Here is a 19,002-nt window from a genome sequence, read left to right as displayed (position 1 = left end):
TTCACCTTATTCCTGGATTTAATGAACATCACTGTTATATCTGTATTGGAAACATTGGACTTTTTTGTTATGAAACTAACAATGAATCATTTTAATAGTATTACTATTTTGCTTTATTGAAAAATAAAAGTAAAAGTAAATTCGTTATTTATTATTAAAAGCAGCAACACTTTACATATTTTCCTTGACCCCTGTAGACAGTGCGTGGATGTGTGATTGAATGTAGCATGAATGAAACTATTGAATGTAGTTAAATGAAACAGTAGGGATATTTGAGACATCAATTATAACCCAAAAGCCTCCTTCCCTTTTAAACGCTTTCTCACTTTCTGTCACACTTCCTTTCTCTCACTCTCATCCTTTCACCCAGCTGGGATTATCTTGACTCTTTCTGACACTTCTGCCTTAAAATTCTCAGCTTGCTGAAATCCAACAGAGTGCTCACCATATAACCCCCCCATCCTCACTTGTACACACACTCTCCTCCTCTCCTCCTCTCATGTCAAACCCTTTTCTGAAATCCATGAGAGGCTTGGGTGAGAAAGTAAAGTGCATGGTTTTAAAGGGCAGGGGCTTTTGGTGCATGTGCTGAAACCATGATGTGTAACTACATCAAGCGGGTGCTTGGTGATGAAGACTGATGTGTCAAATGCATTTCCATGTAACCCACATCCACCAGCCAAGCTGCTTTCCATGCACTTTCATTACAGGAAGCTGGAGAGGCCAAAATAGCTGGCATGGGAATTGCTGCTGACACATTATGAGCTATTTGGAAATGTGCTTTAACATTATTAGAATGAGAGGTTTAGTGTTGCACTGACTCGTAATGACTGAATTCAGGCATGGTCAACAACATCAGTCTGACAGAAACACTGAAACATTTTGGTTGTTATAAAGACATATAAATATAAAAAATTTTCTTTTTTTTAATTCAAAGGATTCATTTAGTTTCTTTTTTAAATGAGCATACATATCATTGAAAAGATATGTAACAAGTTTTTGAAACAAGTCTCTTATGCTCACCTAGGCTGCATTTTTTTAAATAAAAAATACAGTAAAAAGGTCATGTGTAGGTAAATATTATTACAATTTAAAATAACTGCATTCTCTTTTATTATATTTTAAAATGTAATTTATTCCTGTCATGGCAAAGCTGAATTTTCAGTAGCCATTACTCCAGTCTTCAATGTCACATGATCCTTCCGAAATCCATTAAAATCAATTAAATAAGCAGTTTTTTTTAATTATTGTTTATTTATTTAAAAATATTGTTTATTTATTTAAAAAATGGATCGCTTAAAGAAAAAAAAAGGTATTTTACATCATTTCAATTGTTTTTGATAATTAGTCTGTTTTATGTGGGTGAAAGAGATTAAGATCAAGAAATTAGCAGGAAAATATAACAAGTAAGCTCCATGAATCAGACTAATAATTCAACTAGAATTAGCTGTACAAAATAGCCTAACCTCCATTATATCATGGAGGATATGATATTGTTAGAACAGAAATCCAGCAAACCATGGAGAGAATCAAAAAGTCATTAAATTAGGGCTGCACGATTAATCGCAATTAACATGAAATCGCGCTTAAATCGAGTTGGCTTATCGCAATTATGAAATCACAAAGGTTGCGTTTTTTTTTTTTTATTATTATTTTATTTATGCGCAGCTTGTCATTGATGTACGGCTCTGTAAACGCTGCTCCATCTGAAAGCACTGTGAGTTTGAGTCACTTATAACGTGCATTTGAAAAAGCAACACACTTCAAACATCTTTCCAAAGATGAGAAGCATTTACGAACCTCTCTTCAAGATAATTAAATTCTTCTTAAAACAATTAGAAATTCAAAAATGCTATCTTTAGAAAGTAAAATTTAATGTTCCAAAAACATTTCCCTAAGTGAAATTGAGTTATGTATAAAAACACACAAAAAAACAACAAATCCCCTGGAAATGATGGCCTTTCTTCAGAATTCTATAAAGCTTTTATAGACGATATCTAAATTCCTGTTAGCAGTAAATGAGGAGGCCATCAACAAGGGATCCTTACCTACATCACTCAGACAAAGTGTCATCACATTGATCCCTAAACCTCAAAAAGATAAACTATTATTAGAAAATTGGCGACCTATATCATTATTAAATAATGATTATAAAATATTGGCAGCAGTTTTTGCAAAACATATGAAAAATGCTTTAAATTAGATAATTGATGAAACTCAATGTGTATTCATGAAAGGACGCCATATTTCCTCTAATATTCGTTTAGTTATTGATTTAGTACAATATAGCAATTTACTAAATGGAGACCCTTTAATACTTTTTTTAGATTTTAGAAAAGCTTTTGATACAGTAAGCCATAAGTTTATATTTGATTCCTTAAAACTCTTTGGTTTCGGGGAATATTTCATAAAAAGTGTAAAAACGATGTACTATGGTAGTAATAGCTCTATTAAACTTGCTGACGGAATATCACCCAGATTTGAAATAAATCCGACAAGACAGCCCAATTTCTGCATTCCTTTTTTTAGTTGTAGCTCAAGTGTTAAGTAATATGATAAACCAACACCCCTTTAAAGGAATTGAAATTCATGAAAGACAAATTAAAATATCGCAACTTTCTGATGACACGACTATATTTCTTGGTGATAGTTCTGAGGTACCTTTGGCTCTGAATATGATTAATAGCTTCTCTAAAACCACTGATGCACTGATCAACTCTAAATTCAGGCCTGTTATTGAAAAAATACATAAGAAATATAACTCGATAATGGTTATCAAGAGATCTTTCTATTCAAGGGAGAATTCTATTGAGTAAGGCAGAATGTCTTTCGAGAGCAGCATATCTTTTCTCTTCACTTAGTGCCCCAAAGGATATATTGCTCACAAATGGATAAATTACTCTTTAATTTCATCTGGAGAAACAAACCTCATAAAATTAAGAAAAGCTTCCTTGTTAATAAATTATCTGATGGTGGGTTAAATGTTCTTAATTTGACTATTTTCAACCAAATTCTAAAAATTAATTGGATTAAAAACTTTAAAAAAAAAATCAAACAAGTATATTCAATATAGTCCCATATTTTTTATTTGAAAGACTTGGGGGATTAAATTGTTTGTTGCAGTGTCCTTATATATCTGGTAAACTTCCAATTGCTTTGGCCAATTATCACAAACAAGTTCTGGTCACTTTTGTACAAACACAATTTTTCTCCTAGCAGGTGTTTTATATGGAACAAGGGTAATATAATTCATAATAAGAAGTCATAGTAGATGGAGAATTGGGTTTGACACAACATTTTAATTGTAAACCAGCTTATTGACAAGAATGGCCAATTTTACACGTACCCTAATTTTATTTCAAAATATGGTTTATTTGTAAATGAAAAATAATTTAACAAAGTAATAATAATATTAACCAAATTCTCAGACTTAGATATTAATAATGCAACCTTACAAAATCCTCAACGTTTTGTAAATGGTCTCTCCTTATTTGATAAAGGTTTTAATCACAATTTTTTAAGAAATTCCTTTAATTTTGGATCCAGTCCTCCATGTAAATCAAAATGGCTTAAACCTTTGTATATCTTGGCACAGCATTTGGACATTACCCTATAAATGTGTTATTTCTAATAAAGTAAAAGAAGTAATGTACAAAATGATTCATAGATGTTATCCTGTAAATGCAGACATTAGTAGATATATTCATACTGTTTGTGATAAATGTACTTTTTGTAACACATCACTTGAAGATATTGAACATTTATTTTTGTATTGCCCTTTTTCTATTTCTTTTTGGACTGACTTTAAAATAGACATGACAAACAAATTAAACAGATCTCTTAATTTAGAACCTCATGAAATTTTTGTTTTCAAAACCCCATATTTTTCTGAAAAACAAAATTATGTCATTAATCTCTTAATTATTTTGGCGAAGTTTTATATTCATAAGACAAAAATAACTCAAAAGAAACCGTCCTATATTACCTTTTATGAGCCCGATCTCACAATATACTTTGAAACTCTTTCAAACATGAGATCACAAAACAAAAAGCTTATAAAAATAATACAAATTTTAAAGCTTTTCAAATACATAGAACTGCCGTGATATTATAAACTTTCATTTCTGTATTTTATTACTATCGTTTTTTACATACATGTTCATTTTATACTTTAGTTGTTATCCTTTGTTTTTTACATTCTGAACTTTATTTACAGTGCCTTGTATTAATAACATTTTTGGTTGCATTGTACTTGAAATGTCTGTAATTGAACAAAAATAAATAAATTAATTCCGAACCTCTTAATGCCCATTGGGATTTCTTGGATGACCTGCGTTATCTACTTCTGTGGGGCATATTTGGAGTGTCTGCGTGAGAGCGCCCTCTTGCTTTCAGATGGAGCAGCATTCACTACTCACCACAGAGTCGTGCTGCACTGGCAAGCTGCACATAAAATAATTGCAGCCTTTGCCAAATCGCGTGCGGTTTCATTTCGATTAATCGTGCAGCCCTAACTTAAATGATAAATCTCACTAAAGACAGACAAGGCCACGATTTAACAATCATAACAGAGCATATTATACTGCATGTAATTAACTGACAGTTGAGTTGAAAGCGAGAAGTCCACAAAATACACATTATTAAAAAAAAAAAACTCTGGGGAGCTGGTGTGATGCTGCCGCATGGTTTGCAGTTTTTGTAAGAGTGTGATAAACACATATCATTATGCAGTTTTTGCAGTCTTTACTGAAACGCACATCATTATTTGAATCGCCTGAATTACCTATATTATATACCTCTCTACCCCTGCCTGCTAACTATTGGACAAGCTGTGGACATTCTTTGCAGAGGTTGTAGTAAAATTTACTAGCATAAGTAAATGATTGCCTTATTTGTGGCTTACTTGTTAGTTATTAGGACTTGCGTTTATGCTAATTTATCATAGGAGGAGCAGCCAGAATGGCTTCTATTTTTATAGAGCATGGATTGTGCCAATTATCCATTACCTTTTATTGCAGTAAGTGTGCAGGCATTGCTAAAAGGATAAGGCCAACAATTAGCACTCTGGGAATCAGTGTGAACTCGAACCTAGTTGGATATATGCAAGGCCCCATTAACCTCCACACCTCCTTTTCATTATTTTATACTTCATTACTGTTCATCATTGAATCTGCACATGGGAAGGTGTTTATAATAGGTGTGTTTTATGATGGCCAACTGTACTGTTGTCTTGCTGCTGAACTTGGTGTTGATTAAGGGGAGACACCCCAGGTGAATAGGGAAAAAAAATTAACTAATAGATATCAGCATGAAACTTCCTCAGTTGATTACTGACATTAAGACAAATATCCTTTGTATTACAAGTTTTTAGAATATTTATGTTTAAATATGCAAATTAGGTATTATCTCATTAAAAATGCGCTAATTTACATATATTTCCAGAAGAGAAATCTGAACATTGGATAAAGCCAGATTCAAAATTCTTGTTTCATTTTGTTGACATATTAGAGTCAAAGGTTTTTACAGAGGGGATTTTGGATATCTCTTTTTATCACTCTGTCTGACTGTCAATAGCCAAAAAAATCCAGTTTCGCCCCGTTTTTAGGTATAAAATGTTGTGTAAATCAGAATCTGAACGATATATGAACAAAGCCCTCTGTAAATATCTTAAGAATATAGATAGGAATACAACTGGAAAGTTTGGTTTATGTAAGTGCTGCTGAAGTGGACATTTCTAAAATGACTAAAATGCATGTTTGAGCTGATTTAACTTAAAGCAACTTGCATTAATCTTAATATATGTTAGTGCCTTTGTTTTGTCTCAAGATGCACACCTGTAGTGTTTTTCTAAGGCATGTTTAAAAAGATACATAAATGTCCTAATTGAACTAAGGTCTAATCCTGGCTAAATCTAAGCCCTGTATGTGAAACCAGGCCCAGAAGTCTTTGAACATACACTGTCAGAAATAGGGGTACAGTAGGAGTCCATTTCTGTCCCCCAAGGTACAATCTACACTAACGTACCTGTATAGGGCACTGTATAGGGCTTATTATTGGACCTCAAGGTACATATATGTACCTTTTTGAGGGTCAACAAGCATTAAAAGGTACATGTACCATTTCTTTTAAAGGTTAAGCTACAATATTGTACCCTTGAGCCCCAGTGACGAGCCATTGTACCCCTACAATTAGGTACAATTATGTACTTTATTTTCTGAGAGTGTAGTGCACAAGTAATATCAACATACTTTTATGATTTTTGTTTTTTTAGTGTCTGTAATTTTTTGAATGTAACAAGGTCACTATGAAAACAGTGAAAACGAGCTGAATGAAGACTCCTCTTTGTTTTGTTTTTCATCTAAATAAATAAAAGCACACAGAAAAAACATTGAGAGAATGCAAATGACAGAATTTTCAATTATGGGTGAACTATCCCTTTAAAACGCCTTTCCTTCCATCGCTGAACCAGCATACATGCAGGTTTGCGTGTGACTAGTCAATAGTAATGAATCTCGTTATTGCTTAAATATAATAGTGACAAAGTCAAAGTACAAAGTGATCTTGCATATTCACCCATTGACCCATAATGTAAAATAGCATTTTAAGCCGCTCTTCTGCTCTACTAATAAATTGATGGTATCAGTTTGTACAGATCAATAGACTTTTGCATTTAGATGACTTAGAGGTCAAAAACATAGCATGCATATGGCATTTAAATCTTTCAAAATGTTCTCATATTTAGTTTAGTGCTTGATACTGTGTCTGATTCATGTTTAGGCAGTTTGGGTAAAATAAAGTTTAGGCTCGCTTTACAGCAGCAGATAGATCAGGAGTAATTTCAGGTTATTCCTTCTATTCATCACTAAAATTTGAGCAACAGATATGGGGATAAAGTGTGTTTGTGCTGGTATAGAAAGGATCAGACTACTCACAGGAAATTGTACTTCTAATACTAAATTAACTGGAACCATTTAAATTGGAGATATACCAAGTGACGTGCAGGGTAGACATTTGCATGAAACAAGCTAATATAGTGATGCACTCGGTTTTGTAGTGGCAGATCCAGACAGATTCTAGGAAGAATAATGAATTCTGTCCAAAGGTTGTGGCTGCCTTTTCTACCATCGACCCTCTGTAGCGGAGGGAAGTGATGTCGCCGTATTCAGCTCTTGTCACCCACCTATCTGCAACACTGCACAGCACGATTGTGTCCCTCTTTCACTTGGGAGCAAAATGTAGTGGATATTTACGTTTTTACACAATGGAAGGGAACTGATGTGATTTGAAGCTTCAGGCCTGAACTGTGACTGTGATACTTTCCAGAATTTTGAACTGCTATCACCCCCATACTGAACTGAATAAATAACTGTAAGCTGTGAACTGATTTTGACATCAAAGATTTCACCCTCTCAATTTTAGTCACAGGGGACAAAAACATCCAGAATTCACGAAGGATCTGAAGTCAAATATGCTTTAAAAACTGATGTAATTGTGTGGTTTTCCCCTCCCCCCAGTGAATCTGTGCAACCAAGACAAATTCCTTCCCACTATGAGACTGCTAGCAAACATCTGCAGAGGAAGAGTAACATTTCATTTTTGAATTATTTAGAGTGAGCTCCATATTTTGTACCTTGAACTTTGAAACCCAGTGTAATATTGTGCATCTAATATTTCCTGCTTTTGCCTCCTTACCCATGGCATGGGGTGATCTGTGACATTCTCCTGACATCCCTTGTGTGACTGTGCTTTTTCACTTTGTGATTCTGCAAATATCTGAATGCACTTCACCGTGAACTAGGTATCACACTCCTAGGAATATAACTCTGAATAATGTCATACTTCTCGTGCATATTCAAGCTGTTTTTAAATACACAGCAAAAGAGCATTCAACAACGAATGTTTTTTAAATGGAGGTTAAATACTGTTGGCATGTTTAATTTTATACATAATTAACATGTCCACTCTTCAGCAAATTTTTGCCCCTCAGAAAAGCTTGTCAAGAAAATCATGTAAGATGAGGGGGGAATGGTGCTCTCTGCTTTTCTCTTAATCACAGTGCATTTGTCTAAAGATTGAAGTTAAGTAGTAGAGACCAGGGGCAATTGTAACACTAAATTTCTCACAAACAAGCTAGAGAGATGACGCTTGAATGCTGTTCACATTGACTGCAATTAAATCGCTGGAAGGTCACCGGGCCCTTCACGCTGTTTGGTTATTATAGTAGCCGTCCAGACAGTGGTATCTAACTATACAAGGTGGTGTTTTGCTGTCTGTACTTCCAATGCTAGTCTACACAATGCTCATTTACATAAATTTGGTTGCACTTACGGTTGCATGATTATAGTATACTATAGTTATCAAATGATTATTGGAGATTTTTTAATAATGTTTTTCAGTCTGTATTTATTTGATCAAAAACACAATTATATTGTGAAATATTACAAATTAAAACAACTGTCGCATCCTTCAGAAATCATTCTAATATGCTGATTTAGTATTCATAGAAACATTTCTTATTACCATAAATGGTGAAAAGAGTTGTGCTGCTTAATATTTTTGTGGAATTTTTTTTTTTTTCAGGATTCTTTGAATAGAAAGTTCAAAGGAACAACATTTATTTGAAATTTAAATCTTTTGTAAGCATTATAAATTACTGTCTTTGTCACTTTTGATCAATTTAATGCATCTTTGGTGAATAAAAGTATTAATTTCTTAAAAATCTGTTCTCTTGTAGTATCTAAAGTAATAAAATAGAATCTGAAATAGTATGTAACTAAACTGCTCTTCACAAAACATACTGTGTGTGTGTGTGTGTGTGTGTGTGTGTGTGTGTGTGTGTGTGTGTGGTTCAGGCATTCCTTACGTTGTGAGGAACCCAGAAGGATGGCAATAAAATAAATCTTTGACTTTGTGGGGTAATTTTTTGGTCCGCATGAGGAATGTAAAATATAAAAATATAAATGTAAAAATTAGGGTTGCCCCTAATAGTTGACCAAATGTTAGTCTACGAGAACAGGCTTAGTTGACCATATTTTAATTAGTCAGTTAGATGCAGAAAAACAAATCCACAGGAAGTGGCGAAGTCATGCAGTCCATGAAAGACAGATTATGAAGTAATTATATTATGTCGGGCAAGAAATCCAAACGTTCGCCTATAATTCATCAACGTAACTATGGCTTATAATTTAAATCATGTACATAATAGCCTAACGTTTGCCACTTTACATGGCTGCTCGCTCTAATGGTAACCTGTATAAATGTGCACAGTTATTGCTGCATATCTAAGTGTTCATGCATACTAACCTGGAGGTGCCGGCGCGATCACTTGCATTTTTTCTAGATAAAACTGGAAAGAACTTAAAATACTCGCTAATTTTTGGTCATACAGATAAGAGTAAACACAACATTCAAAACTATAAAAGGTCTACTTTTATTTGTGTACACTCACAATAAATAAAACTCTTTGTGCTTTTGTAAAATAAAGAAAACAAACTAGAAAACTGAGAGTGGGCATTTCATTCACGTTGGATGTGTCAACGTCACATTTGCATAGACCGTACTATTTGAATTCTTGATTGTTTGACTGACTAATTAAAATCTTAAACATAACAATAAAATAACATTAAACGGTATAATGGTAATTTTAAATAAATGTTTCTGTTTAAAATGTTTAAACTTGATTTAATTTTCGCTTTTGTTTGTTCAGGTCAAAATTTCTTTCGTTTCCGTTTTTTTGTTTCCTAGTACCGGTTCAGAGCCATGGTTTGTACAGTATAAAAATCATTTTGTCTATGGAATGTCCCCATAAAACATGGAAACCCAGTGTGTGTGTGTTTTTGCCTAAATTCCATAAATTCCAATCCATTTCAAATGACAGCAAATGTCGGAGGTGGTATAGAATGAAAGACCATTAGATTTCAGTGGGCAGAGTTGAATTAGCTGCTTGTTTAATGGCTTTCATGGGACTTTACGCATCTGACAGACTTTGCAGTATTCAACACTTTACAGCCGGTCTCCCAAAAGCGGCGAGTTCTATTCCAGAGTCCAAGGGATGCGTGTGCAATTACTATTATTAAAATAGCATGGATGTAAAATATCTCTACATAAAATCCTGTTTTCTTCCCTCTATCATCAACACCCCTTAACCTGTTTTATTTTTATTCTTCTATATTGCTTTTTCTACAGTTTTAATTCTTCCTTCCTTTTAAAGAGAATGGTAGCGGAAAGAAAGAAAAATAAAACAAACACTTGGCCTAAGGAAAAGCTTTCTCACTTTCTTCTGCACCGAGGTGCATTTTAGCTCATCAGTCAAACACAAAGCAATCAGTCGCACCCTCTTCCATCACTAATTCTTTTATTCTTTTCATCACAAAAGCACTCAGGGAAACCTAATGCGTTTTTAAAGTAGAAAATGGCTCGAATTGTTTTAGTGCAATTGTCTCTTTGGCACACAGTTTAAAATCAATGGGAAGCTAAGAACATTCCCCAGAGGAAAAAGCACCATATTTCCGAACCTGAAGTAGTATGAAATGCAGACCACATTTAGATAAGATATTTCATCAAATAATTGTAAGTACTAGGCACACATATAAATGATCTGTCTGGGATGTTAATTAATTAAAAAATGGTCCTAAAATTACGATTTTAGAAGTTTAAATTCTGAATAAATGTGCTGGAGAAATGTGCTCATGTCTTGCATGCTTTTATTGATTTCACAGGATCTGTCAGTGATACCCTTGCTGATTCCCTGTCATCAGTTGGTGGGACATTACCCTACTTCCTGCAAGAGCCTGAGGATGCTTACATAGTCAAAAACAACCCAATCAAGCTGCGCTGCCGTGCAACTCCTTCCCTGCAGATCTTCTTCAAATGTAACGGGGAATGGGTCCATCAGAATCAACATACCTCACAAGAGTACATGGACCAAAACACTGGTAAGACACACATGATCTTACTGCTTACTGTCTCCTACTTAATCATTTCTTTCCAAGGAATATTTTATGTATATCCAGGCAAGCCTATTGGTTAATCTGTAGTTCAAATTCAGCTCCCCAGTGAATCTTTTTTTTCTCTTTGATTTTCTGCTCTGTATTTATACCATCTGTATAAATATGATAAAAGGACAATTAATTGGTCAGTTGGTCAAATTTGTTAACTTTATTCACTACTATATAATTTGTGATGTTTAGTCCATAAATTTCTTCAGAATTTATTGCTGTCTTCACACTACGGCTGGTTATTTCCCAGTTAGTCTGTATCATAGAAGAGGTTTAAACATTTAGAAGCTCATTGTGATATTCTTGTGAATGAAATGAATAAAGATCACTGTTGGTTTGATTTGGCAATGCAATGCTATTGACATCTGTCATGATACAATAACATTGCTATTCTTTATGCTTGTAAGTCAAAACTGTGATATAATACAGTACTCACTTGTTTCTCATTCAGCATCACTGGACATCAGTGCTTTGTGCAGCTTGGTTGAAAAGAAATAGAGTGTGCACTGACCAATGCTACAATACAATAAAAAAAATTTAGCTAAAAAATACCTCATATATATATTTTTTTTCTTCCCCACCTCTACTTATGAAGTCGGCTGTAATGTTGTTTTGTAAGTTCTGTAAAATTAATTTCATGTTTCCTTGGCAACTTGCAGGCTACAATAATTTCCAGTGCAATTTAGGCTGAATTACAGGAACTGTCATAGGTACACACTCGACAGTGCTTTTATTAGAGGATTTCTGCTTTTGTATTACCAAAAAAAGAAAACGCCTAATCCACCAGCTCCTCTGATGCATACCGTGATTAGTCCACATAGGTGTTCGCCTCACATGACGGCTTTGTGGCAGGAGGAGCCGTTTAATTGTTTCTGGAAGTTCATTATTGTGTGATTGCTGTGCTGTGAAATTGTTGAGGGCCTTATAATTGAAAAATGAAAAATCACAACAAATTATTTTCTCATTTACATGGGGGAAAAGTCAGAGAAGTTGAGGCAAACTTGCTTTCCACGGTCACACACTGTAAATACATTGCCAAACAAAAAGTGATTTGCTGTTTTAAATACATACATTTATATGTCTGTACTCAGTTAGTGCTGGATTGTTGTGGCTTAGAACAGGAAGAGGAAGCTACAGTACATTGAGCATGTAATCAATGAAATGGACATCTTAAGATGGTCTCAATTTCTGCTTTTATATTGATTATATGCTTAGCAATTGGTCAGAAAAGCCTGGAACCGTTTTGTCCCCAGTAAAGATGGAGGTGACATTATTTAGGTGATGATTCATCTGGTGAGCTGGCTGGCCAATTTAACACAGATTTTCTGCTTGCTGATCCCAGTTTCATCTCGATACTGTACATGCATGCTCAAGACTTTGCAGCATGTTTTCTCACCCCTATCTCTGCACCCTTGAGCATTTGCATTTCACGTATCCTTGCACACAGATTCATCACACTATTGCCCTCAAAGGACATATCATCATTACAACTTTGAGTCTGGTCCAGTGGTCATAAATGACGAACCGCAACGATCACATTTCATATGTGAAATAGCATGCATTAGGTTCTAGGAAGTCACTTGCTCATTCCACTTAAAGTTTTGTTTCTTTATCTAGCTTGCTATCTGTTGTACAACAGATTTAGAGCAGATGTCTTAGGACAGTTGCTCACCGTTGCCTACTGGCCTTCTGCCTCTGTCCAGCCACAATATGGAAAGCAGTAATTTCCTCTCCTGAGAATATACTTCCCCCATTACCAGGTTCACTGCCTGCAGTGTTGCCAAGGCGATGAAATGTATCAGTCCGGACCCAAGTGGATTTGCAATTAGAAGAGCCAGAGGACGTCTCCATTCGGCCAATCACATTGCCAGCTTTACATCAGTGCTAAACTCATAACCAGTGATAACGACATCCTTTATAGCACCCCACCATGCCACCATAATGGATAACAAAAAAGGTGATAGGATTAGGAGGACGCTAATCAGAGCCACAGATCTTACAAAGAATTGGATTTTATTGATTAAAGCATGGGTCTTCAATGTCATCGCAAGTGGAAGATAAGATCTCTTATTTACCAGGCAGACAGATAAGCAGCAACACATTGCCCTTGAGTTTAGTTCACGTGCAGATCGAGAGGTACCAATCCAAACCTTTTGGACAGGGTCCACTTACCTGTGTGACAATGTCTGGACTTAAAATGTTACCTTATTTTGTGTGATTTGTTTGTTATTGTAGCAACAACAACAAAAAAAATCTTTATTTATGTTCACTCTTATGTTAGGAACAGAAAACAGATGACAGAAGGCCAGCAGAAGGGACTGTCATGTTTATAGCTGATTTTCTCCTTCATAAAGAAACAGGAGTCCAACTCAATCAAAATGTTGATCAACTCAAATGTGTCTCTGTATCAAATTCATTTAACATTTTCCCTTGGTGCATTAACTGGCATTTCTTTAATGTGGTTCTCAATTTGGTGACCGCACACATATGGGTGTGACAGAAAATGTTTGTAATTGCAGAAAGTTTATTTAGTTAGAATATGTTTTATTGCAGATAAAGTTCCTATTACAACATACAAATATTGCTCCTCTCATTCCGCAATTACAAACACTTCTGTTGACAATACAGATGGGAAGAATTGGTGAGAACTGACAATTAATATGCCTTCATATTGAGTCACTCTTAACAAATGGACAATTTAATGAGAATGATCCTGAAAACTGTCCTCTATTACTGTCAATTTTATAGACCTCATGTAAGTATTCAGGCCCCTCCATTTCACTATAATAATCATTACATGGCTCTATTAAATACTTGTATTAAAATGTATTAAAATTGGTTCAATTGTAATAATACTTTACATTATTACAGAATTTTTCATCAAATAAACGCAACCTTGTTGAGTATAAGAGACTTATTTCAAAACAATTCAAAAATCTTACCAACCACAAACTTTTAAATGGTAGTGTACATTTTGTGATTAATGACCAGCTAACAGTTATCTTTTATTTATAAAATGTCTCTTCTGATACACAGTGGAAATTTTCATGAGCAAAGTTGTTTATTATTGTTGCAAATTATTGTAAGCAAAGTGATAGTGCCTCCATCTATTCCTGCTTGGAGGCACACATTGTGATTGACGGTACTTGCAAATTTGCTGTGAATTCCATGATTGCCGAAATTCCATGAATGGATGGATATATCTGTGCAGTGTAATATTTTTGCACATTAGTGCCATAATCAGTGACAAAAACATGTTTAATACATCAGCTAATTATATGCTCTCTTACGGTTTTTGCCCCAGCAAATCAATTGCTGATGTACTGAATGCCTTAATAATCCAACCCTTAAGGTGATGAATGTCGCTTATGATGCTAGTTACTGAGCATCCCTGGTGCTTCAGTAATTTGCTCGGCTAAATTGTAGCACAGCAGGAGCTGAAAAACGTCTCGTTTATGCTAGTCTTAAAGTGATTGGTAAAACAGCAAGATGCTTTCTTCCCTTCCAACATGAGCATTAATACTGCTTTAAGAAACAATATATAAAAACGTGTAATATATTTCCTTTTTATTCTTCAGTGTTGACTGGGGAAGAGATCTGAAATGTTCAAAGGTGTTCGATGAACCTCATCCTGGAGAACTACCTCAGGTTTTATTTGTTACAGGCTCTGCAGTATCAGCCCATGAGAACAGTTATAGAGCATAACCATCTTATGAAAAATCATCCTCCTCTAAGTCATTTATCACGGATTTGCCAAAGGAGGAAGACATGACTGCCGCGCTGCTCGCTGTGCCTCTATTATTGTCCTTTACTGATAAATGACAAGCTGAAACTTCTATGCAGCAGCACACAAATAAGACCCACAGACTACTCCATTTAGGATTATAACCTGTGGATTGTGAAAAAAAACAACAAAAAAAACAACAACAACTGTGTTGATAGTGTCGGTGGAGAGAGGATCCAATTGAATGTGACCAGAAACTAGACAAAGCTTTTTCTTCCTGTCTATAGATTAGAGGCAAATAGAAAGAGGCAGATCCAGACAAGTTCTAAACATCATAGGGGGCACAGGCAATGCCTAGACCTGATAATGAGCTCTTTGTGTCCCTGTCATACCTAAAGTGAAGGCCTTGAGTCCTGGCGACCAAGCACCAGTGACAAACTAACAATGACAAGATCTGGCCTCTGGCAGTGTGTCTGCATGCTTTTCTTCTTTGCAATGGAGTGTCACATTCTAATGGCTGCTATTGTCGAGAATCAAGTCAATATGTTCCTGGAGTTTTATGGGTTGAATGAGTGGGAGTTGTTAACTAGGATCTGAAATATACTTTGTGGTGTTTGCAACTTAAAAGAGAGCAATTTTTATTTCAACGTTAAAGCATTTGGTTTTGTTCAGAGTCCTTTATTTCATTCTTTATTTTCAGCTCCACATGAATATAGTAATGCAGCTGTCAAACAGACAGAGTTGTTGCCTGCTCAAAACCCTTTTCTCACGCAATTGAGAGAAAATTATGAGCATATTGCAACTGTCATCCACTCAAAACCTGTGAAAGTATATATAATAAAACACAGAATAAAAACTCTTGTATGTCTTATCGCTCTTGCATTGAACAGCCTAATTGATTATAATGGGACTGATGTAGTTGTCATGTCATGCTTTTCGCTTTCACACTGCGATTGGCTGCTGTTTTATTCCTTTCCAAGTCCAACTGAGAAAACCTGCATTTTATGGCATATGCATATTAAATGTCTAGAATTGTACACACTTATATATTAAATATATTTCTATTAGTATGTTCACATTCACTTTTATTTTTTATTTTTTTGTATGAATATTACTAATATTACTAAAATATAAAGTTGCTTGGCAACCTTAGTAGGATTAACCATATGGATGTGTTAATTTGCCAGTTTATTAGCACTCACCTAACATCATCTGCCTTTCAGCCATCATTAGTTCTGCTTTCGTTAGTTAGGCCTTCTGGGCAAACGTCATATAACAAAATTAATTATTCATAAGCATATTCTTACCTTAGTAAATTGTATCAAGTAAAAAAGTGCACCTCATAAAACATTGGTTTCGCTTTCATTAATTGGTATTCATTTCATACTGGTAAATGTAATAATTATCAATACTATTAACAAACATTATGTAATTTATGCTTATTAAATTACAAATGCTGTATGTTAACTTTTTGTGCTGCAGATGTTGAACCTTTTGCTGCTCAGAGCCCATTTTTCTTGTGCATATTGTATTTTCCCTAGAATTATTTTAAACTGTGCTATACATTCCACTATTATACTTTAAAGGGGTCATATGATTCTTTAAATGTTTTCCTTTTCCTTAAGTGTGTTATGTATCTGTTTGTGCATGAATACGATCTGCAAAGTTACAAAACTTAGTCTCCCACAAAGCAATTTATTCTATATAGCAGAGAACACTGATCCAGACCTACCTAAAATGCCTCGATCGAATATTACTTCCTCAAACGTCTACCTCATATGCATGTGCAAAGAGCGAAGACGAGGCTTCAGTGTGTTTGAATGCGAAATCATACATCTTTTGGTTTAGAGGATTTTTTCTTCAAACATCCCCCTATTATATCAGAAAATAGTAAATTAGAGAGCGGAGAGTTGCATTGCTTTGTGAAAGTAAAAACAAAGCTTGAGTCAGCATGCAAGTACCGCATTAAGTTATTTTTCGCACCTTATTGTGCTTAATAGCGTTCTGTGCTTTTACTCAGTCATGCATGTTTCTTTAGCGCTCAAATGTGTCAAACTTTAAGCAGTAGCTAGTTGCTTTTGCTGCGCAAATATATTTGGGAATGCAATGGAAGCAGAGCGTTGCATATCTAGACGCAACAAACTCTCACTTCACACAAACAGACGGCTCTGTCTCACACACATACAAAACTTGCACACATGCTATGGTAAATTTATTCATCAAGCAGTCCGATTTTTTTTTTTTTTTTCGTATCATGTGCGCCATATTATATGTCTCATTCATTTCATATTTGAATTTTCAATATTTTCATAAAAAAATGTTTTTAATGAATAATGAATGTTATAAACCATGTTACATATACACTCACCTAAAGGATTATTAGGAACACCTGTTCAATTTCTCATTAATGCAATTATCTAATCAACCAATCACATGGCAGTTGCTTCAATGCATTTAGGGGTGTGGTCCTGGTCAAGACAATCTCCTGAACTCCAAACTGAATGTCAGAATGGGAAAGAAAGGTGATTTAAGCAATTTTGAGCGTGGCATGGTTGTTGGTGCTAGACGGGCCGGTCTGAGTATTTCACAATCTGCTCAGTTACTGGGATTATCAAGCACAACCATTTCTAGGGTTTACAAAGAATGGTGTGAAAAGGGAAAAACATCCAGTATGCGGCAGTCCTGTGGGCGAAAATGCCTTGTTGATGCTAGAGGTCAGAGGAGAATGGGCCGACTGATTCAAGCTGATAGAAGAGCAACTTCGACTGAAATAACCACTCGTTACAACCGAGGTATGCAGCAAAGCATTTGTGAAGCTTGTGCATGACCCACAACATGCACAACCTTGAGGCGGATGGGCTACAACAGCAGAAGACCCCACTGGGTACCACTCATCTCCACTACAAATAGGAAAAAGAGGCTACAATTTGCACAAGCTCACCAAAATTGGACAGTTGAAGACTGGAAAAATGTTGCCTGGTCTGATGAGTCTCGATTTCTGTTGAGACATTCAGATGGTAGAGTCAGAATTTGGCGTAAACAGAATGAGAACATGGATCCATCATGCCTTGTTACCACTGTGCAGGCTGGTGGTGGTGGTGTAATGGTGTGGGGGATGTTTTCTTGGCACACTTTAGGCCCCTTAGTGCCAATTGGGCATCTTTTAAATGCCACGGCCTACCTGAGCATTGTTTCTTACCATGTCCATCCCTTTATGACCACCATGTACCCATCCTCTGATGGCTACTTCCAGCAGGATAATGCACCATGTCACAAAGCTCAAATCATTTCAAATTGGTTTCTTGAACATGACAATGAGTTCACTGTACTAAAATGGCCCCCACAGTCACCAGATCTCAACCCAATAGAGCATCTTTGGGATGTGGTGGAACGGGAGCTTCGTGCCCTGGATGTGCATCCCACAAATCTCCATCAACTGCAAGATGCTATCCTATCAATATGGGCCAACATTTCTAAAGAATGCTTTCAGCACCATGTTGAATCAATGGCACGTAGAATTAAGGCAGTTCTGAAGGCGAAAGGAGGTCAAACACAGTATTAGTATGGTGTTCCTAATAATCCTTTAGGTGAGTGTATATTGGTTTATAATGTGATCAGCTGTGGCTACTGTTGATGCTGGTAACTCAATGGAAACTGAAAAAATTAATGCGTCTTAAGATCTAAAAGATATCTAATATCCTTTATCAAATATCAAATAACATGTTTTATATTTTTCAGTGCTTACTTGTGCATAAATATATTGAATTTGAATTGTGTATCCTGTGTTGCTTTGTGTATTTTACTCCATTTGCTTGTTATACTGTTTTTTTCTGATTGGACTGGATCAGTATGTGGCATTAAAAAACTGATTGTGATTGTGCCTATAAATATTTGAATTTAGTGCTACAGGTTTTCCTAAACACAAATCTAAGAGTAAAGCCCTGTTACTGTGTCACTTCTTTTCTATTTATACTAATTTCTTCTCTCCTCTGTCTCAAATCATTTTTCAATGACTGCACAAAGCTTCAGGGCAGTTGTAGCTCATGTGGCTCAGTCCAGCTCTGTGTCATGGTAGAGAGAGCCAGCTGACTACTGCGAGTTATGACGTGTCAGAGTTGACATGTGATGTGGTGTTGACATCTGTTAGCGACAGCCTCTCAGAAAAAAAAGGCTTCTCTCTGAGAAAGTGCCTCTGCGCTATAGATGGAAGCTGACTGCCAATGAAGGACAGAGAAAGAGAGAGAGGACTTTTGCAGCACAACAAATGGAAGCTGACTGCAA

General features: G+C 35.5%; 1 protein-coding gene across 4 annotated transcripts in view; it reads left to right on the top strand.

The window, feature by feature from the left end:
- Nucleotides 1-19,002, top strand: part of unc5db (unc-5 netrin receptor Db) — a 178,380-nt gene that overhangs the window by 104,593 nt on the left and 54,785 nt on the right. For all 4 annotated transcript variants that reach the window (XM_079872309.1, XM_079872308.1, XM_079872311.1 and 1 more), the window contains exon 2: nt 10,719-10,934. In XM_079872309.1, coding sequence (XP_079728435.1) covers nt 10,719-10,934 — 216 coding nt within the window. The remainder of the gene's footprint in view (nt 1-10,718; nt 10,935-19,002) is intronic.

Source organism: Squalius cephalus, assembly GCF_949319135.1.
Source record: "Squalius cephalus genome assembly, chromosome: 5".
Lineage (NCBI taxonomy): Eukaryota > Metazoa > Chordata > Actinopteri > Cypriniformes > Leuciscidae > Squalius > Squalius cephalus.
The sequence above is the reverse complement of the archived record's forward strand: the minus strand, read 5'-3'. Positions and strand labels throughout refer to the sequence as shown.